This window comes from Oryzias latipes, chromosome 17 (genome assembly GCF_002234675.1).
Source record: "Oryzias latipes chromosome 17, ASM223467v1".
Lineage (NCBI taxonomy): Eukaryota > Metazoa > Chordata > Actinopteri > Beloniformes > Adrianichthyidae > Oryzias > Oryzias latipes.
In genome coordinates, this window is record NC_019875.2 from 27,356,884 (window position 1) to 27,379,537 (window position 22,654).

Sequence of the window (22,654 nt, forward strand, 5' to 3'; positions counted from 1 at the left end):
TCACTTGCCCTATAAAGGGTTAAGAAAAACATGATATGGAACCTAAAAGAAAAAAATTCAAAGACGTGTTTTTTAAACTAGGAATTTTTTGCTTTTGAAAAACTTTCTTAATAAGATTCTTGTTCTTGCAAGACAGAAAATTAGACATTTTAAGATCCAGTTTTTGCAGTGTATCTACATTGTAAATCAATGACCCACTCCGAGTCTATCTCTGTTAGCTTCATACCTAGTTTTCCTTGCTATTTCAAAGTGAACCAAAAAAAAAACGCATTGATAGACCAGACTACACAAAATTCACAAACGCTCAACATTATGCTATTTATTATTTAGTCAATTTCCTTCTGAATGATTGTATTAAGCTCTTCAGGCACATCATAAGCATTTAGGCCAAGTAAATAGATAGGAGTACTAGCATTCATTCAGTGAGGAACCCCGCTGGGGAACAGCCCCTGTAAACCTCTGCCACGCTGCACGGCTGCAGCCAGGCTGAAGTCATGCTTAAATTTCTCATTTTCGTGACGCTAAAAGAAGGAGCTTCAGCCTTCAGCTCAATTCAGAAGAGGTTTCATTGTATTTTAATTCATTGAATGGACTAATCAAGAATAGGACTAAACAGTTTAAGATTTTATTTCATCCCAACATCTTAACATTTGTTTTAGCTTTAAATATTGTTATGGAACTAACTCAAAAATACAATTAGTGGAAAGTCAAAATCAATGCTGATGAGGCACAAATACTATAAAACATCAGTTTGTTTCAGTAAAAAAAAAAAACATTTCCTAAATTACCTTCAAACTGCTGATCTGCTCTTTTGAATTATTCTGCATCTCAGTTATCAGCAATATTGTAAAAATTACGACCCATCTGTAAAACATTATAGTTTCCTAGTGGCGTGAAAGTCATTCCTAACAGTACAATGCGACTTTTTCCGAATTGTAATGTGTTACACGACTCCTGTATCACATATAAATTGATTGCTTTAGAATATTTGCAGAAATAGGACATAAAATAAAGTGGCAGATTCACAGCAGAACATTTTACATTATTATAGTTTTACTAAAATGTATTTTTCTTTAAGTGACAAGGCAGTAAACACAATTGAACTATCAACTGTAGCCAATATTTTTCATGCTAATTTCAAATGTATAGATATAAAACCTAAAAAAGCTCCTTAATTAACCTAATAACTAGACAGACGGCTGTTAGCTCTTTGAAAATACCTTTTCGGGCAATAAGGATGAGACATAAATGTATGGGTTTTATTACAGAAAATTTTGCTCACTAATGTGGCTAAACCTAACAAAATAAAAACTTAGAGGGACGATCATTATCGGCTCATTTTTCATGATCTTGCTGTTCTGAACTAATACAGGAGATGAATGTTATTTAACACGTTACTGAACATGTGGAGTATTACTAAAACACATTAGTAATTCTTTACACTAAACCATTGCTTGTATGTGAGAACTGGACTGAGTGGCTCCTCCCCCCTGGCATTTCAAACAGGAAGTACCCACTGGCTCCTGGAAACCAAAATCCCAGACTTCTACAGAGAAATATTAACTATTACTATATAGTTTTATTTGTAACCTTTCTTGCTCTGCTTCCCTTTTATTGCATGATCTTGCTAATCTTAATTTTTAAACTGTTTTTTGCAAGATAATGAACTGACCAATCGGATGCATCTAAGTAGGTGGAGCCTGCTGGCCTCTACATCCAACAATAAATGATTGACAGAGTTTGTCAAGCCTGCTTTCAAGTGATAGGGGTGTAGCCTTCCAAAAAGCTTACTCCTGATTGGCAAGAGTGGCTGCCATAGTAACGTTGACTCAGACGTTACTAACTCAATCATTGCTTATTGATGTCGTCTGGCTCCAAGATGGTGGCGTCCTTATTGCAAGAAATGGCAACTAAATTTATTTAATTTCTTTGTAGCCGGATTTCACCAATATTCTATGGATGGTGTCACACTCACTCAGTCCATTTCTCATATACAGTCATTGCACTAAACCTTCACACTGTAAAGAGTTACTTTTACTTAATTTAAATACTTTTGTATTTAAATTAAGTGTAGTGTGTTTTGTTGAAATGACGTCCATTCTAGCGTCATCACATGACTCTACTATGCATTCACACTTTCAAACACAAAGAGGATTAAAAAAATTGATATATTTGAAGCTATTATTTGCTTTTTTATTTCACTATTTTCTGAGTGTCTCTTTCCTCCCACATGGCAGGAGAGGACTGTAACGATCCGGAGGCAGACCATCGGCGGCTTTGGCCTGAGCATCAAGGTAATTTACATCCCAGATGATTAGGCCGCTCATCCCCACTTCTTTGTATTGACTGTGAACAAGTGTTATTGATCATCTCCTTTTCAAACAGAAACAGCGGTGACAGCTCGTGGATATGCTGCCATAAAACCTTACCTTTGTGATTCTCCTCACTCTTTAGGGTGGAGCGGAGCATAAAATCCCTGTTGTCATATCAAAAATTTCAAAAGAACAAAAAGGTACAAAGCCTGCTGTGGTAAAAGTTTGAGTCTCCTGATCTTCTGCGGCTGAAATTTGTGTGTTTGCGGGTTTTTTTGTTTGCAGCTGAGCTCTCTGGGTTGCTGTTCATTGGAGACGGCATCCTTCAGGTAAAATGTCACTAGCGTTCATGTTCACTCATCTCATCCTGCAAAATAACACGTCCTCTACCTTTAATAATTCATGTGCCACATGCTCCCAAAACTGTCGAATAATTATGAATCCCTATATGCAAAGGTGTTTCATTTGTTGCATGAATTCCTGCCAAAAAAAAAGAAACGAACATAAAAAAATCCCTCAGCTCCCACATAGCAACTGTGACTCTCTTGTTTACACTTTTCAGCACAGATGCCTCAACAGTTATTATGCTTGCCGCATTAATCATTTTGAAGATAGAGCTGCAGTGTTGTGATGTGGGAGATGTTATTCAGGGCAACTATGTTACTGTTGTTTCTAGATAAATGGAATAAACGTCAGAAGCTATCGCCATGAGGAAGTGGTAAGCTGTCGGCTCGAATCTTATAGACTCTCACGCTGCAAACATTTTCAACAGCTTGACTTGTCAAACTTGATGATTTTGTTTGTGTTTGACATGCAAAAGGAACATTTTCTTCCTTTTTATCCCTTCCTATATGTATCTGTAAGAGAAGTTGAGAGCAGAAAAATTTCCATTCTGAACGAAAAGTTGCATGTTTCATGCAATTTTTGGTGAATGAGACAGTTGACTAAGGAAGTGTATTTTATTCTGAAAAAACAAACCAATGAATAAAAATATTTGTTTTTTCTGTTACCATTTTTCTTTTTGTGCTCATTTGTTTTGAGTTTTTTTATTTTTTTGCGAACAAGCTGGGTACTTACCTCAGCTGGTTAGTTGCAGTTAACCAACTGAGCTATCCAGCAATGAAAACTGTAGGATGATCTGCAATTACAAGTAAAAAAAGCCACAATTTTTCAGTTTTGTTAACGCACTTGACATGATATCACTAGAGTCTACGTTGTTCTTCCTACTTACTTATCAGGACACTCATGTTGTGGCTGTGGTCAACTTTGTGGCACACTGACAGTTTATGGAGATGTTTTGTTTAAGGATTTTTCGGATATTTTTCTTGTTTTTTTAGATGATTTTTTTGTTTTTGTTTTTAATTTCATTTTATGCTTCTGAAATATTTTTTGTGGATTTTTGTGTTTTTCCTAATGATTTTTCTGATTTTCTAGATATTTTTTTTGTTTTTAAGAAAATATATAACTTTTTGAGACATTTCTTATGTTTTTCAAAATGTTTTTTTTGCTATGTTTTATGATTTTCGAAATTATTATTTTTTTTAGAAAATCTGATTTTCAATTTTTTTTTTCTTTTTCGTGATATTTTTGATGATCGAGAGAGAAAAATAATTTTTGAGAAATATTTTCCTAACTATTTAGTCATGATTTTGAAATTATTTTTCTCATTTTTTTAGGATACCTTTTATGATTTTCAAGATAGATTTTTTTGGTTTGGCTTTTTTAAATCTGTTTTTGATATGATGGTTACTTTGTTTTGAGAGATATTTATCTTGATTTTTGAGATCTTTTTTTTGTTTTCGGGGAAATATTTTCCAAGATTTTGAGATTTTTTTCAAATTTATCGAGATTTTTTAATTTTAATGGAGATTTTTTTTTTCATTTTTCAATGGGTTTTGCATGATTCTCAAGATAATTTTAATGATTTTATGAGAAAATATTTTTTATCTTTTGAAGATATTTTTAGAATTTTCAAGTTGATTTTTTTGTTTCATCTTCAAAGGTTTTTTTTTTTCAAATGATTTTCGAGATAATTTCTTTTGGTATTTGAGAATATATATTTTCTCACTTTTCAAGATAGTTTATTTTTATTTTTAAAGTTTTTTGTTTTTTAGGAGTACCTGTGTTTTTGGGATTATTTATCATGAGTTACTGAGAAACTGCTATTGCTTGTCTGGGATGTTCTTGTGTACTTTATTGACAGCTCCTGCCTGCCTCTGCAACTGTATGTGCATCAATATCAAGGCAAACCTCAAAGCTCAGGTCCTGTTTATCGAAAAACTTTGGCTTTAACTCCTTTTCTCCATCACCACAAAACAAAAATAAATAGTTCATACTGGTCAATATTGAATAATTCCCCAACGTTTTGCTCTGTAATGTTTGTGAAGGAATTAAGTAGGAAGAACACAACAGACCAGGCGTGTCAACAGATACATTGTGGCTTTTCAACTTTTAATTGCAGGTCACCTTAGAGTTTTAATTAGCAGAGGAGGTTTGTACCAAGCCTGTTTGTAGTTTAAAAAACAAACAAACATGAAAAGCAGAAAAAAAAATTAGAACGAAAGCCAAAATTTAGAACAAAAAATACATATATTTTTTATTGAATACAACATGCTTCCATAGTTATTATCCCTTTTATACGGAACATTTTTCTGCGTTTCCCTTCCAGGTGCAAGTTCTGAGGAATGCGGGTGAAGAAGTGACTTTAACCGTGTCTTTTTTGAAGAAGACCCCAGCGTTTCTGAAGCTACCCCTCTGCGAGGACTGCACATGTAAGAACCCCTTAGAATTAGCCCATCACAGCTAAAGCAGTGGAAGATTATCGAACACGAGTATTTTTAGCAGGTGTTATTTTCTTTCTACAGACGGTTGTCTTGGAAACAATCAACTCAAGCCACTTTAACAAAGATTAGGAAGAAGTTCAGCTGCTGCTCTTTCTTTCATTCCTTGCTGGTGGTTTCAAGTTGTAGATAAAAATGTTGTTTTGGGCTCGAGAGTGAAAATGCGAGATGCTTCCTAAACTTCACAATAGGTGCGAAGACATAACTGAAAGTACTGCTCATTGTTGCGCAATTGATTGCTCTCTCTTGGGAGAGCTTGAGCCCTTCATCACACATGAAAGCCGGGGTAAAACCCTTTCATATGCGAATATAGGCCAGGATGACTGGCCGTCCAATAAGTCAACTGAATACAAATCTGCACAGAGCGGGAACCAGCCGTGAAGCTGAACAGAGTAGCGTGCATCTGTTGATGATAAAATGGGAGACGTTGCTTTTTTAGTTAAATATGTATATTTTTTATGTACTTTCAGGCATCCCCAGTGATCAGAGTAGTGGGACCTCCTCTCCTCTGTGCGACAGTGGCCTGCACTTGAACTACCATCCTAACAATACGGTACGCATTCACTAGTCTGCAGCTGTCTGAGTCTATAGCCGTCTCTTTAGTTACCAATGGCAGCGTGTTGTTTCCATGCAACTGTCTGCATGCGTAACCACGGCAGCTGCAGAAACATCAGAGATCTCAACGTGTGAACGTGTTATGTAAGAAACGGAGGCTTTAAGTCGTGCTTTGCATTGTAGGACACGCTGTCCTGCTCCTCCTGGCCCACATCTACAGGTCTCCGCTGGGAGAAGAGATGGGTGGACCTGCGACTCATTCCTCTGCTGCACTCACACCTGTCGCAGTACATGCCCGGCTCTGACACCTGCAGGTGAGCTGCTGAGACGCATCCAAAATAAACTTTTACAAAGGCAGCAGACCAGCTACCTTCATCTATCACTTTCACCAAGAGAACCCATTTGTAAATTGTGCACTTAGTAATTTATGAAAATGCAATGTTTTCCTGAACATCATAAAGAATTGGAGTCAATTGTGTTATTGCCTTTTCTGTCCATTAAAGCAGTTGCTGTGGATGGGTAAACAAGAAGCGACAACTTTCAGTGGTCTGATTTAAATATTTATGTATTCAGGAAAATTGTTTTTTTTAACTAAAAATTGTTGAAATTTCAAAAAAAAACTAAAATTCTTGGATAATATTTTCAATGTTAATAATGTAAAGAAATTGAGTTTTTTTTGCATTTGTTTAAAATTTTTTAAACTCCAAAAATCAATAAATTTTTCAACAACATTATGGTTTCAGTTGTCTTTAAAACATTTATAGGTGACCCTTATTTATTTATTTTTATCCCACTTTCGTGGGCTTTTCAGGGGAGTCAGGTCTTAAAATGGGCTGGTCTTTATCGTATCATACAATAAAGACTCACAAAATATTAACGAATAATAATCAGAAAAAGCATGGGAAAGGAACAATAAACATTCCGGTAAAACTTTTTTTTCTTTTGACAGTCTGTCCAATTCACAGTCAATCAAAAGGCAGATTAGGCCGAGGTCTGGCCTTCAATTTGCCTGCAGCAAAATATGCCTGTTTGATTAATCCTAATTATAGTTTGACTATAGAAGCTTTTAGTCTCAAAGTGTCACCAAGAAATGTGTGAAACCCAGACTAACAGAATGCAGCCAAAGAGCCGAATTCAGTTAAAAAAATGACTTTTTTTCCCCATATAAGTCAACATAGAATAAAAAATCCTAAAATGCAGGAAATGAGTCACTTAAATAGAAAGCATTATTCATTAAAACCAGATGTACCCTCCAATAACTGTTATTTTTTACAGCCTCAGACTTAGTTTGCTGCTGTCTGTTATGTACATTTCGAGCCTCAGTGATGCAGAGTGACATCTGAAATCAATTTTCTTTAAATGGCATATCTGGCCCATTTTATCCGTAGCCGGTGTGAGTAATAACTATAAATTTAAGATAAAAGATCAAAATGACTATAAGTTACATAAATATAATATATATATATTTATTTCTGCTTCTCTCTGTCTCAAATAAACAGTATACAGTAACAGTGGATCTTTTTAATGCTTCAGCTTTGTCTTATTTCGCTAAAGTTTTTTTTAAATCTTACAACACAGACCCTTTACTTTATCAAAATGAGGATGAAGATGTCCTGTAGAGATGAACTCATTGGTGCATTTTTTAATCTATTGTAAAAATGCTCCCTCCCAGTTTGTCGTTTTGAACCAAAATCAAAAAACCTGTGTCATTTAGGACACAGTTTAGACACAGCAGCAGTAGTTTATTAATAATTCACCTCTGAAATGTGGGCGGATCCATTGGCACGGAGAAACCCCGCCCCCTCTTCCCCTGTCTGTTGCTGAAGGCGCTCTGGTTACACTGCCATCCTACCATTACCGATGCAACAAAAACGGCGAGCAAAATCTTAGCTATCCAGTCATAAAGATTTGAACACAAGAACTTGTTAAAAACGCCATTATTTTTGGAGTGGATCTTAAGGATATTTGTAGAAAATTGGCGCTTTTTTCTTTTCTTTATGCAATCTGTTTATATATTGTTCTCTTAACTACAATCAGTGCAAATGTGTCCTCTGTAGAGCAGATTTATAAACCTGAATATCTCCCAACCACTGCATCCCACTGTTTCACCTCCTTTTGGTATTGGGGTAGGATTCTGGGAATTGTAGTTTGTGGTTGATGTAAAAAAAATAGACTGGAAGTCAATAGGATTTGGCCGATCAGAGCATGTGATTTTGACATTTCATCCCTAAAAATCCACAATTTTTGAGAACTTCTTACTTTCTCTTACATATTTGCTGATGCACTTTAAAATGTTTGCTTGTTGCACGACTCAAAGCTTTGACCAAGCTCAGGGACAGAGGACCACGCATATTTACCTCTTGAATATTACGACTCATTACCATAGTCTATAGGTGTAGAGGAAGGAAAATGTTGTTTAGTGAAAATGAGCGTCTGGTACAGTAACCTCAGAGTGGACCAGTGGAGGATGGAGAATGGCTCTATTAACTGTCTTTGATCACAGAGGAGCATCCTCCTCTAAATGGTTGTTAAAGGTGAAAATGAAGCGGCCTGTTTTTTCCCACAATAGATCAGGCTGGTGCAGCGTAGCCGCAACACGAAGTGTGCACAATTCTTTTGGTTAGGCGTGTAACGTCTTTCACAGTTCTTTTATATTTTCCTAAGCTGAATTTTTAAATCGTGAATATACTGCAGAAGAAACCGTCATTAATGCTAATTGAATTAAACTTCATTCTTCAGGGGGGGAAAAAAAATGATCTCCATCGTGCAGTTTGTTTTAACCATATTGTATTTCATCCCAGATTGAACTTTTTCTTTGTTCATGTATTTAGTTAAATTAAATACATTTAAAGTCCCATTAGTTGTCATACACCTGGGTATGTGACATTTGATGATAAATGGCAAATACTTATATAGCGCCTTTCTTCCCACAAGGATAAAGCGCTTTACAGTCACAGTGTCATTCACCCAGTCACACACACATTCACACACTGTTGGCGGCTCCGCTGCCAAACACAGGCGCCCGCCTACCACCAGAGGCAAGGTGGGGTTAAGTGTCTTGCCCAAGGACACCTCGACTCATGGGCGTGGAAGGCGGGAATCGAACTTGCAATCTTACGATCATGGGTCGACCGCCCTACCGCTGCACCACGGCCGCGAGCGGTGAGCTGCAAACAGAAACCATTTGGTGGTTTAATCCCCTAATCCTACAAAGACCCACTCTGATGAAAATTGTGTTTTTGGTGTTTTTAACATGTGTTTGTGGCATTTTTCTGATAAACAGGAGAAAAAAAAAAAAGGCGTCAGATAGGATCTAATTTGTTACATAGAAATTACATTTGGTGGGCCACAAGCCCCCTGCTCCATTCTGATGCATCTACTTGTATAAATATATCCATTTGCGTCTTCATTTTCCTCCTTCGAGCTGACATCCGGCTTAAACAGATGCATAGCTCCAATACTACTCGCCATTTTTGTTGTAATGTAATGTTAGGATGTCAGGGGCTGTAACCCAGCGGAAGAGTGTGTAAACAGAGAGCTCTCAGGGAAGGCCAGGGGTCCCACCCACAACACACAGGCGAATTTCTGATGAGCTACTGCCGCTCTGCAGAAAATGTCCAAAAAACAAGACAGATTTTTTAAATATTGTTTAAAACCTGCAAAATCATTATCAAAAGACAAGTTTAGTCTGGTCTTTAAATTGCAAAAGGGGTTTATTCAAATATACAACTTGTGTGCCAGAAGATTCATAACTCCATGTTGTAACAGTAAAATATGTTTAACACAAGCTTTCATCTGTTTGCTCAGCTGTTGGACAAGACAAGTAAATAAAAAAGAAGAAAAGAAAGAAAAATCAATGGAACCGCTTTGACAATAGATCAAAAGTGATCAGAGTAGGATTAATGTCACAGGGAGGCATTGGGTCTCATCCTTAGAGTCTTTATTTCAACTATACAATGGATATAAACTCACACCTTACTACCACAAGGTCAGTGAGTTTGCATAAAATTAATTTTTTTCATTAAAAAAAAGGTACAAAATGTAAAAAAGAACCAAACCAATTTAAATAAACGATTGTGTGACATAATCCTGAAAGTGTGTTTTTTGTGTGTGCATTTTAGAAAAAATGCTTTCCAAGTCATAGCTGTGGATGGTGTGTGCAGTGGAGTTCTGCAGTTCCCCACCGCTGAAGACTGCTTGGACTGGCTTCATGCAATAGCGAGCAACATTTCCAGTCTCACCAAGCACAATGTAAGTTCAAAACAGCTTTCTGACACTCTCAGTGATCCATGCAAACCAAGGACAAGCTGAGTTTGGTGTAAACTTATCAGTTTTCAGCACAGAAACACACGTTCACGCCCAACCCTGAGCTCTAATATTTTTCCAGTAAATCTGTCAGATTTGTGTCGTTTCAAATTCAGAATAAAATGGTTGTTTTTGCTTTCTTGGTTTTTTCTCTTTTGCAAATAGTTCAGTCAGTTGACGTCCCAAATAGAAGATTTTCTTTATTTTCTTTTTGCAGCAAATATGAACCACTGGGGAATTATTAGGCAGCAAACAGGAGCGCTGCAAACTGGCCTGTGTATTGTTATTTTTTGGACATGAATGCGACGCGAACAGCAGGAAAGAAAGCATGTGTGCGATTGTGTGTGTGTGTGGGGGAGAGAATAATGGAGCCCTGGTTAATTGGAGTGGACGAGGTAGGGGTTGGGGGGCACACTAAACATAACAGCGATGACTCACAACCAGGATGGCCTCGCCGAATGAAAACGTGTTTCTCACTCCGGCTTGACATTTTTCTGAGGTGTGTCAGTGAGCTGCAGAAGGAGATGAGATGCATGTGGGATGAGGAGATTTCTTCTCAGAGAATACCTCAGTTTTAATGTAGAAAGCTGAATGCGAATGATGAGTCACTGGTGTATTTTTACCTTACTTCAATGGATTCCTTTTCAAATGAGCTTTTGTGTCTCTGCTTTAAATTTGTGCCAACTCTTTGTGTTACTAAGCACCCTTTGGGGGCAAATATGATGGTTGATTGGTGGACCAATCATGTTTAAATAAAGATCCACGAATATCCTAAAACCAACTAAACCACAAGATACAGTGGATAAGATAGGTATTTGATCTCTTGCTGAAAAAAAAAAACGACAGTCTGTCATTCCAATGGTAGGTTTGTTTGAACAGTGAGAGACAGAAAATCACAAAGAAAATTAGGAAATCCACTTTAAAGAATGTGTAAAAAATAGATGGATTTCATTGATGGAAATAAGTATTTGAGAGTAAGAGTTCTGGTTCAGACGGACCAGTTAGCGGCTCCTAATCAACTAGTCACCTGAATTGAAGACACCTGTTTGAACTAATCACCTGTATAAAGACACCTGTCCACAGAATCAGTCCATCAATCAAACTCTAAACTCTCCAACATGGAAAAGAGCTAAAAAGCTCTTTCAGTGGATTGAAAAGAGAAGATTGCAGACCTGCACAAGAGCAGAATGGACTAGAAAACCATCAGCCAGAAGCTGGAGGTATAGGTGACGACTGTTGGTGCAATTGGGCCAAAATACAAGAACATGACCATCAATCCACCTTTAGTTCTGATACACAACTTTCCCTCTGAAGACCTTCATAATTTAGAGAGAGATCTGGAGAGAGCCGAAGCTCAGATTTGTTGAGGAACAGCCACCAAATCTGAATGATTTAGAAGTCCTTTTTCTAAGACGTGGACTAAAAATCCTCCTGATATTTGCAGAAACGTCTGACCTCTGATCTGCTAATAAGGGTTTTTGCCTCATCGTTCCAAGTCCTCTCAGCAAGAGGGTTCAAATACTTATTCCCCTCAATTAAATGCAAATACATTTATATACATTATTTAACGTCAATTTCGTGATGATTTTCTATCTCTCACTGTTCAGATGAATCTACCATTTGGATGACAAACTGTCAATTTCTCCTCTGTATATTGAAACGTTTGGAAATGGATATAAAAATAAGATTTGTTGCAAAAAAAAGCATGACACTAAGAAAAATCTTTTAGGAATTACTGACATATCTTTGGAGCTTTTGCTTGCAGAGAGGTTTCACTCTTTCTTTGGTTTTTAATTTGCTGCCAAATATTGAGGCAGCGGTCATGAAGAAAAGCTTCAATTTCTCTGAGCAATGATGGAGAGGTAAATCCACTCGACTCCCTGCACTCCACGATTTCCCATAAAGGCTGTGTGATGTTCTGGTCCGGTGGTTGGCGAGGCCGTCCCAGGGTTCATGAAACCCCTGTACAATCTGCTTAGTGATGGCATCGTTTGAGACATTAAGCAGGGAAGTGTTTGCTCCAGTGCTCGTAACAACTCCCACCAGTCAGCTGCACAGCCGAGCGGCAGATCTGCCTGCTGAAGACTCCCATCCAAACACGATTATGAATTAAAACTGATAGAAGCATTAAGTCTGATTATGACTCATTCCTAATGACTCATTACTTTCCTGTTGAGGCACACTGCTCCCCACGCCAGCTTGCGTTTCTTTGTGACTCGAGTTTGAAGTGGAATTTTTTATCAAGGCTCTGCGTTCCAGCTGTTTGCAGAAAAGCTCCACCTGAACAGTTTCTTCTGAGACCTCGGGGCGCTGAATCGACTCCATCAATCCTCAAAGCTTCACTTTTGAGACGTTCAGCAGCTCCTCTCCACCTTAGTCCGCCGAGGGATTTAATGCTTCTTTTTTCCATTTAATCCCATTTCCACCTTTGTAAAAACTTTAGTGATGTAAGGACATCTATTTTTGTGTGTGAAGCCACACACAGTTATACAACCTCATAATTAGGACAAAGTAGAAGATTGCAGCAAATAAAAGTTTCACATAATATATATATACAGTACAAATATATAATAACAAGAAATCAAGATTAAAAAAAAACAAGTGCTTTTAATAGAGCTGAGAAAAACCACAATATTTCTAAAGGTTTGACATTCGGAATAGAAGATCAAAAACAACATAAACGTTGTTGCACAATAGAGGCTTTCAAACGGAGAATGCCAGATGAAATCCGTCAAGAGTAATTATGTCAGTGACATGCCTCTGCATCACTCTGAGGTATATGTGTCTCACACTGTTTCACACTCGAAAGTATTTCAGAAAGTACTTGCTGTTTACTTTTGAACTCCTATAGCCGCTCTCATACAACACTGAAGTCAGAGGAAAATATTTTTAGCTCATAGAAAACAAATTCTTGTCAGATTGTCTTTTGTAGAAAATATTTGCTCACTAATAAAAGTGAAAAACCAATGAAGTATTAAGACCCAGATTTTATTTCATTTTGGCTAAAAATTGCATTATCATCATTAAAAGATAATAGATCAAATAAATAAAAATAAAATAAAAATAGATCAAAAGATGATCAGAGGGGAACTTTAAATTCGAATGGCCTGACCTCTAATGTTTGAATGAACGTCCTTGCGTCATGGGCGCCGTTTCCTGCTCAGAAACCGATTCCGGCGCACTTTGAGGAGGCTCTTTGAAACAAACGTGTGAATTAGATGAACGTCCTGTGGCTTCATTCGGTTTCTTTGGCTTTTGTTGTCGTGTTCGGGGTCAGAGGAAATTTGCTCTGGGTCAATCTCAGCTGTGAAACTCACAGTATTGGAAATCTTTTCCGTGCTACAAAAGACATGGGCGTGTGGTAATTGAAGGAGCGATGTAATCTAAGTTTAATTTAGTGAGGCCCCCAGCAGGCGATCTAACCTGCTGAAAAGGAGCAGGGGCTCTTTTGTACTTCAGTTAGGGGTCCCTTAAGTTGGTTTCGAATTAGTTCAGGCTCAATTTTTGGTGTTGTTTGTGTTGTAATGAGAACAAGAATGTTGGTGTGGATTTTTCCAAGATACACACAAAGTACAGTAAGTATGGGTTTAAAATAGGAAAACTGAAGCTGTGGGGCTCTCTGGATTTGTCTCACAGTTGAGTGAAACTTCAGACTGAACACGTTTTTTCTGATTCCAAACAAATCTTCCATATTTTCTCCCGTCCTGACAGTCGTCTCACTGTTCACAGCGCCTCTTCTGAAGCAAGAGCACAGGCTTTTCCTCTCTGCGCTCAAACTTCAGAGAGGTTTTGTGACAGGCTGCCCGCGCCTCTGCAGTGGGACAGAGTCGCGAGCGGACCTCCTAATTCGCCGCTCACTTTCTGAGATAGAGTTATATTGATAGTACAGCGTGGATTAGAGGCGAGTGATACATGTGATCAGAGCAGAATGTTTTAATTTGAAGCCTGACTGCTCCCTCAGTAGTTCCCCTGCTTTTATTACCACAGAGAGAATGGATTTTTTTTTCAAATGAGTTTTTTAAAGGAGAGCCTGGGGTCCTTGTGGGAAATGACTCTATCTATCTCATTTTGAAATTTGCATGCTTTGAATAAATGAAGCAGCTCTAACATTCTTCTGTCAGAGCCATGCTTAATGTGTTTGTGTGGACGCCGTTATTGACGTGCGTTTGTTCTGTGCAGGTAGCTGGGCGTTAACAAACATGTTAACTTTGTCAGCCGCTCCCCGATTGTTATCAGGAGGTATTTTAATGATGCTCTCGTTGACTTGAATAGGTGAAGAAGATTAACCGGAACTTTCCAGTCAATCAGCAGGTGAGTCACTTATATGTCCCCTTTAATAGGCCATGTCCCACAGCCGCTATGTACATTTTGCTCAATTTCCACGCATGAAATTTCGGTCTTTCATGATACATGCGTGATATACGTACGTAATTCATGAGTGTTTCTTGCGATCGTCGATGTGCGCAATGTCCGTCGAGGGTTTCGGCTGACGGTTCTTTACGTGAATTTGGTTTTGAGCTGTTCAAAATCTTTTCTTGGTTGAGAATAAGTTTACGCTTACACGATGGTCCGGGTAAATACTCGATTCTGATTGGCTGCTGGGTGTGGATTATTGTGGATATTGTACAGGGATATTGCACGCCTAAAAAAGAAGTTTAGGTCACATAGCTTAAATGTTCTGTATCTGCGCTGGCTCCTGGACAAAAACAAGCAGTTAGAGGTGAAATTATTCTCTGAACTGAGGCTTTATTTAACCCATCGTGACGATCAGCATAGATGTCGCTTTCGTTTGCCCCTGCAGTCAAGATCGGAGATTGGAATAGTCCGCTTTTTGTGAAAAAAGTGATCCAAACCAACAAAATAAGTATAAAGTACTCAAAGCTGATTGAATATTTATATCTTTTGTAAGTGACCATAGTATAAGCGGGTTAATGGCCTTCGTAGTGTGCATTATCAGAAATGAACGCAATGACGCAAAGTGCGTTCATTTCCGCATCGCGTCGAACAGTTCATGCTTCCACGCTGTGCGTTCATTTTTGATAATGCACACTTTGTCTGCCATTAACTCTTACGTATTTTACGTAGTCTATACACATATAGTACATTATGTAAATCTTATGCAATTGTCCATGATTTTTGTAAGATGCAAACACAAATTTGTGGCTTTCCACGACCGTTCCACGTATGTCTAAAGGACCTTTTCACTCGTGTACTGGCGATGTATAACTTTTACGTCGTGTAAACGGTGCACACATTAAATTAAAATTACGTAGTTGAGGCATAAATCACTAATGAATTGCATATAAACAGCGCAATAATCATGCACGGTTCATGTTCTACGTTGAGTTACTTGTTCTTTGTGTTGTTTATTTGTACTTCTGCTTTGGTTTTAAATTTGTGATACATCTGTGAGAATTTCTCGTAAAAGCCACAACATTTAAAAAAAATGTCCCATGTACATTGACGTTTGACCGATTTTCATCCGTGCTATATGCGCAAAATGTACATAGTGGCTGTGTGACACGGCCTTATGCTGCAACAAACTTCAAGTTGTGTGTTTTTTCCTTTTTTTTTTTTTTAATGAGGACTTAATCTGCAAGTCTGTCAGTCAGAGACACGGTCCTTTATTGCCAGTTATTGCAACACTCAGAGATCTTACATCATTTAGGTCCATCTACTGAGACACGATCAGAAAACATCTTAAGTGCTTCAAGTCCGTTAACTCATCCTGTCATCTCCCGGCTTAAGCGTGGAGAGCTAAAGACGCGGTGAAGTTTGTCTTTATTATTTATTTGCTCTGCTTCGGCATCACAGAAGCATCATTGAGCATAAAGGAATTCCTTCTGGAAATGGAATAAAATGAGCTGTCCCCAATCTTTCACTGCCTTGTTTTGCAGATCCCTCAAAAAAACAACAAAAAAAAAAAACTGGAACTAAATAAGCATTTGACTCAGGCTGCGATCAGAGCCTGGCTTTAATTAATCTGTGCTGGTGTGATTTCTGAAATCACATCCCCAGACATCTTTTTTGAGCTTCTAATCCGTCATCTCTGATGATGATCAGGAGAGAATGAAAATATATTTTTGTTTGACACATTCTTAGACTTCTTTGTCCCTTTATTTACCATCATCTCCCAGTTATGCATATCAAAATCACGTCTGACTGTATGGCATGAAGTGTTAAAGTGATCTTTTTTCAAGTTCCTTTTGAATTTTTGCTCTTAGTGATGCAGTGATATTAAAAAATGTGTGTTTCACTATCCTCTGAAATTAATGCACATTAGTTTAAAACTATCACACAGCACTTTTTGTCCTTTTCGTTTAAAAAAGTAGTTTCAAAGTGAAGATTATTACAAAATCATAAAAAGAAAAGTTTCTAGTGGGAAATAAATAGAGTTTTAACAGCCACAGTTTTTAAAAATCTAAAAACTGTCATCAGTCGTCAGATCTGTAAACCTGACGAGTAACAATAACGGGGAATCTAGATAGTAAATTTGGATGTGAAGGCTGTCTGGTTATGGAAGGAGTGTTTTGACAGAGTTTGTGTTTTTTGTTTTTTTTTACACAACACTGCTTTGACAAGGCGTCAGAAGCTCCCCTTTGGGGGCTTTGGACAGCGATGTTGTGCTAGTTGCAGTTTAAATGGTGCTGTCTGTCCACTGCACACTGCAGACCAATATGTTTGCAGTAAACGACAAGTCCAATCACTCTGTTCTCACTTCTTATGTTCCCATTGATGCTTCGTCAAAAACCTTCTTTAAAATAGTTTTTTTTCACATTTACAGTTATATATATATAAAAATATGCAAAAAAAACATATTATAGATTTTGTGTACCGGTATATTTCTGTTATACATAAAATACAAAAAATACTAAAATCAAAGATGTCCATTTTCTGTAACATGTAGAATATTATGCGTTTTGAACTTAAATTAAATGATATTAAATGTATTTATTGACCCAAAAGCCATCTATGACACTTGTCTTATTTTGTAAAATTGTTGGAAACAAGGCTTACAAGGCCTATAAACTCAATAAATAAATAGCAAATCAATCAAGTTTTCTCATAAATATTGCAGGTTAATGTTATTAGACAAATACATTGTTTTAAAATAAAGTTTATATTTAAATTATATTATAGAGTTTATCTCAAAAAATGCAAATAACATGCGAGGAAAAAAGAGCTGATTTTGTTTTTGTTTTTTCAGCGCATGACAGGAAAAATATCTCATCTGTATAAAAATAAATAGTAAAAAAAACAAAAAAAACACTCATGTTCATTTTTAAGCCCATAATTGTCATATTTTGTTTGTAAATCGATAGAAATCTAAACCTTTTATTCTTTAATCAGTATTTTGATGCATTGTTTCATTTAAAATTTGTTTTTTTAATGTCGACACATTTTTAGTCGTTTTCATTGTGTCGCATTTGGCTTTTTAAAGAGTTGCTTTGATGACTAAATAAAACTACAACTAAAAGAATGATGGTTTGGCCGCCCGCCTCCAACCATCTCCTCACATAGATAAGTGAGCATCGCAGGTCAACGTTTTCCCGGGGCCTCTTGCAAATGCTTCGGCCGCTGCAGCACTTTCTGCCGCAGACTGAGTGAATGTAATTTTATTAGCTAAAGTACTTCAGTGGATCTGGCATCCGTACATATGAAAGCACGGCAGGATAATGGCAAACATAAGAGCACTTTTACTTTGACACAGACAGTTGCCCAGATTTCATTACAGCCATATTTCAGTTACTTGTTGTGTCGCTCTCATCCAGTAATGGACCCATTCCAAAGATTTCTGTCCATGGAGGACCTTTAACCATTTTTCTAGTTCCGCTGCTGCTGGAATTTAATTGTTTTTTGCATTTTCTTCCTATATTTATCAAAAATGTAATCAGTGTAATGTAATTAAGTCACCATAGAAAAAAACCTTTGGGTTTTAATTTCAGCATTTTGGTTAGCATCTTTATTAATAGACTACTTTCGTTCTAGATTTGACTCCACTTTCTCTGCTTATAAACACTGACATCATATAGAAAGTAACAAATTCCGCTCAGTTCAGAAAAGAACGGGCTGCAATCAGTAAATAAATACCACTACTTCTGGTTTTCGGACTCTGAATGTCCTGTAATCTTTACCTGTTGCCTGGCAACACTCCAGAGCCAAGAAAAGATCCATAATATTTGTCTTTGGCACCTTTTTATCCCTTCAGCTTCTGGCTTCTTTCTGGGGATTTTTTTTATTAAATGTTTGTCTTCCTTTTAGTGCAGTTTTTCTCACCTCCAATTGAAAGAGCAGATTATTATAGGACTATAACCAATAACGGAAGTTAATTCCAACTGCTCAGCTTTAATTTAAAAATGAAACGTTACTGGTTACATTGTTTTTTACTAACAAATTATTGTTGGTTTTATTCATATTGATGCGTGACCAACACCAAATCTAGATCAACTGACATGAAGGTGTAAAAAAACAGAGTTTCTCTTAGCATCTGCCTTTTTAGTTGATTTTTAAAATAATTAAAATAAAGTCCAGCTCTGTGTTCAGATGAAGTTCTGTTGGGTCTTGTGGTTTTCACAGTCTCAGCTGCATTAACTCTCGGTTTCCAGTAATTGCAGTCGTTTTTCTTCCAGTTAATAACCACTCTGTACATTTAAGATAAATTTTTTCACTATTGCCAAAGTCATGGTTTAAGTTTTTGACATATTTTTGTTCATTTATTAAATGGACTTAGTGTCCTTGAGTCTCTGTCTTTAACAGTTGGTTCTGATGGGATGCTGACTGGTAACGTTAGATTGGGGTTGTGAGCGTCTGTAAGCTAGCGGGACAGTTTGTAAACAGAGAGCCATAGGGGAGGGGAAGGGGAGCGGGGTTGCTCTACGCCAACAGTCCTGCCCATAACTCAGGTGAATTTCTGGTGAACTGCTGCCACTCTGCAGAAACAGTTCTAGAAAACATGAAGGTGTTTGATTTGGACTTAAAACGCCATGATCACATTTTAAAAGACTATTGGGAATGCTTTGAAAATCAATCAAAAGATGACCAGAGTGAGTCTTTAAATGCTAAACAACTATGAGGATTGGTGCGTTTTTTTTAGCTTTTTTTATTTAGTTTTGTGTTGTATTCAGTGACTGTCTCACCAAATGGACATTTTTTGTCTGTAATTGCCCCTCTTTTTTATTTTAAGCCCTGCTTAAATGTTCAGAAAATAAAACTTACCAAAACTAAAGTGTAAAATCAAAAGAAGCATAAGGAATCTAAAAAAAGGGGCTACTGTAAATGTTTTTTTAAAAATACGCTCTTTTAAATTTATCTTTACATCACTTTGGTCCTTTATGAGTTCTTTTAGACAGCTTTAGAAATAAAGTTGGACAGGCATGACGTTTGTGTATTTGACTTCATTTACTTTACCACCTATTAAAGTTTAAAACCACCTATATCATTAAATTACATCATACATTTAAATAATTTACATATAAAAACAGTATGGTTTTCCATGTTTCTCATGGTTTATTATAAAGCTGCAACTCTGCTTCAAGCAGACGAACCTCTCCACATTTATATTTTACGAAGATGAAAACCTGATATATTTGAATCTTTTTGCATTACAACGCTTATAAGGGTTCCTGTTTTCAAAGAAGTTATCAACACTCTTAAATGACTCCATCAGACTCCATCAGTTTGGGTTATATTTTCTAGCTCAAATGCTTTTCTTGCCTAAAGGCCTCAATGAAAATTATTATTCCTAAAAGACCAAAGCCACTCAGTTCCTTCCCATCACTAAAATACCTTTAAAGGGACTTTAGAATGTATTAATTCAGTTTTTTACTGTCTGGAAAGGTTTATCGACTAAACCTGCAGATGTAGATACCATGAGCAATGCAGCTCAAACAGGCGGATCGATTTCTGGCAGACAACCATCTTTTGACTCAACACCAGCATAAAAAAAGGGGGTCTTAAAGCCTTTGAACAACTTTTCAATTGATTCTGCAAAGAAAAATGCTCCCATTTGACTTGTCCTTATCTGCGTTTTCTTTCACCTCCTGGTAGATCATCTACATGGGCTGGGTCGACGAGAAGGAACAGGACTCCGTTCAGGATCGAATGTACACACCTAAGTTCCTCGCTTTGAGGGGTTCCTCACTTTTCAAGTTCACAGCACCCCCAGTAAGCCTTTGAATGCCTTTAAAGGCCGTGTCACACAGCAACGACGTACATTAGACGTGGAAATAGTAAGAAAAGTCGTGGTCTTTTCGTGAAATGTTCACAGATGGATGACGAATCAACCATGTCAAAACCACGGAAGAAGTACGAAAAAACCACAAGACGACGACACAATACGTAAATCATCCAAGAATTGTGCACGATTATTTCGTTGGTAATATATAATTCATTAGTAATTACATAATTTGAACGTGATATGTGCGCTGTATACGTGTTAAAAAAGTTATACATCGGTGGTACGTGTGAAAAGTCCCTTAGACAGACAAATTTGCGTATGCATCTTTCTAAAAAATTGCGTAAGATTTACATAACAATTGCGTATAAACATGTAAAATACATGTCAACTACGTAATTAGTAACCGACCAAAAATTTGGACCACTCAAAACATTCAGATAAAAACCCTGGCGGCCAAAACCCTCGACGGACATCTGTACACATCGATGAATGACAAACGCAATGAATTTCGTATAACTCACACAAAATTTTATAATTTTAAAAAAATATGCAAAAAAATGTATGTGGTGACTGTGTGACACGGTCATAAAGATGTGACGTGCATTGATCTTTGGTGGGGCCGATGGCGATCACGGAGCGTGTTTACATTTGGGCGATTATGACCAACAGGATTACGCCGTCGATATTACTTGAGATGGGAAGATTGATAGATAGCTGGAATTGCCTCCTTCCATATGAATGTGCTGATATAAATGGAAAATGCTAATGTGAGTGGATGGTGGAAGATAGGAGCCTGTGCGCTCTGAAGTCAAGACCAGCTTTTTTATTATTAATTAGCTCCTATGTGATGAATATTTCCTTTCACATGGCAAGACGACGGTGGAATTTAACAGATGCTGTTAAATTTTGAATTTGTTAAAGCGTGCAATCTGATTTAAGTATTTTTTGGAAGAACTAAAAGAGTTCCTTTTTTTATTCCGTCTTTTAAATTGATGTGACCTTTCCAGGTGACAACATGGGACTGGACCCGAGCTGAGAAAAGCTTTACTGTGTACGAGATCATGTCCAAGATTTTAAAGGTACGACTGTCTCTTTGTGTTATTATTCAATTCCCGCCGCATTTTAAGGAGCGTCTCTCTCAGGGGTGTCGCTGGGAGAATATAAAGAAGCAAAGTCAATGTGCAGACTGCGTATGACTCCTGCTCTCTGCGTTTGCATGAAGTCTTCTGCCGTCCCGCAGAGACGCTCAGGAAAGCTGTTTCTTCCTCTCTGCCACTTTGAATTTGAGAAATTTATTCATGCAATATCCAGGAACGCATTATGGCAAACTCCATTTATAGATTGGTGTGTAGGGCTGTGAGACAATACATCAAAGTAAACATGCTGTGTTAATAAGAGTCCGTAAGGCGTACCGGGAGGCTGCACTGCTGTTGCCCATCTGTCACCGTCCTCCTGTGTCATCTCAGGAAAATGACCTTCTGGACAAGAGGAGGCACTGCTTTAGCGTCCAGACGGAGAGTGGGGAGGACATGTTCTTCAGCGTGGAGCTGGAGTGCGACCTGCTGGTCTGGGAGAAGGCTTTTCAGATGGCCACGTTCCTGGAGGTGGAAAGAATCCAGGTGGGCGGTTCAGTTTCGTTTTTTTTTTCATGGCGTTTGCATTTGTTTACGGCTGGTGGTAACATCACATCCTGCTGTTCTGCAGTCTAAAACGTACGCTTGTATCATGGAGAGCCACCTAATGGGACTCACGATTGACTTCAGCATGGGCTTTGTGTGCTTTGATGCTGCTTCAAAGGTGAGTGCAGGACAGCCCCATATAATCAATATAAATATGGAAAGCAAATCCCCTCAGCCGAGGCTTTAGCACTGTGGCTCAGGGTGTGATGAAACTAATTGTGACACTCCGGCCTCCTTCCTTTTTTTCTTGCTTTGTTGCTGCTAACTTATTCTGCTCTCTGGGCTTTCTGGGACTGTGAGCACATTTGTTTTGAAGGCTGGTCTCCCTCCAGCTCAAACCTCTCACTCCTGCCTGCAGCTCGAATTGGCCTTTCCCCAAGTCTGGGAGCCATGCAGACTCCTCCTCTGGTGAACATTATGTGGATGAGCAGGACACAAGCGCTGCCATATTGTTCTCTAAGAATTTGGCCCTAATTCCTGCAGTGTGAAGCAACAATGCCCCCCTAAGGATCCTCATTATGCTGCCAGAGTATTGTTTATTGAGAGAAATGCACCAAACACAATGTAAACTGCAATTGCAAACAATACAAGGAGTCGGATTAGTCAATAATTGAAAGCTGCTGTTGGCAAATATGAAAAAGCATGTTGGCCTCATTCAGAAACTCTGCAAGTTGAGCTGTAATCTGTCGACTCTGAAGACGTTTCAGTTCATATCATGTCACAGGGAGCAAAGATCTCTCCACCAGAAATTACTATTATTATTCATGCTCTTTATGTGTTTGATTA

At 37.7% G+C, this 22,654-nt stretch overlaps 1 protein-coding gene across 1 annotated transcript in view; it reads left to right on the plus strand.

Annotated features, from left to right (window-relative positions):
* sntg1 (syntrophin gamma 1) overlaps positions 1-22,654 on the plus strand; it is a 61,498-nt gene that overhangs the window by 32,278 nt on the left and 6,566 nt on the right. The window contains exons 5-17 of the mRNA XM_004079482.3: positions 2,238-2,294; positions 2,455-2,512; positions 2,598-2,641; positions 2,989-3,030; positions 4,981-5,083; positions 5,623-5,705; positions 5,891-6,021; positions 9,829-9,958; positions 14,285-14,323; positions 20,060-20,176; positions 21,197-21,268; positions 21,656-21,808; positions 21,894-21,986. Coding sequence (XP_004079530.1) covers positions 2,238-2,294; positions 2,455-2,512; positions 2,598-2,641; positions 2,989-3,030; positions 4,981-5,083; positions 5,623-5,705; positions 5,891-6,021; positions 9,829-9,958; positions 14,285-14,323; positions 20,060-20,176; positions 21,197-21,268; positions 21,656-21,808; positions 21,894-21,986 — 1,122 coding nt within the window. The remainder of the gene's footprint in view (positions 1-2,237; positions 2,295-2,454; positions 2,513-2,597; positions 2,642-2,988; positions 3,031-4,980; positions 5,084-5,622; positions 5,706-5,890; positions 6,022-9,828; positions 9,959-14,284; positions 14,324-20,059; positions 20,177-21,196; positions 21,269-21,655; positions 21,809-21,893; positions 21,987-22,654) is intronic.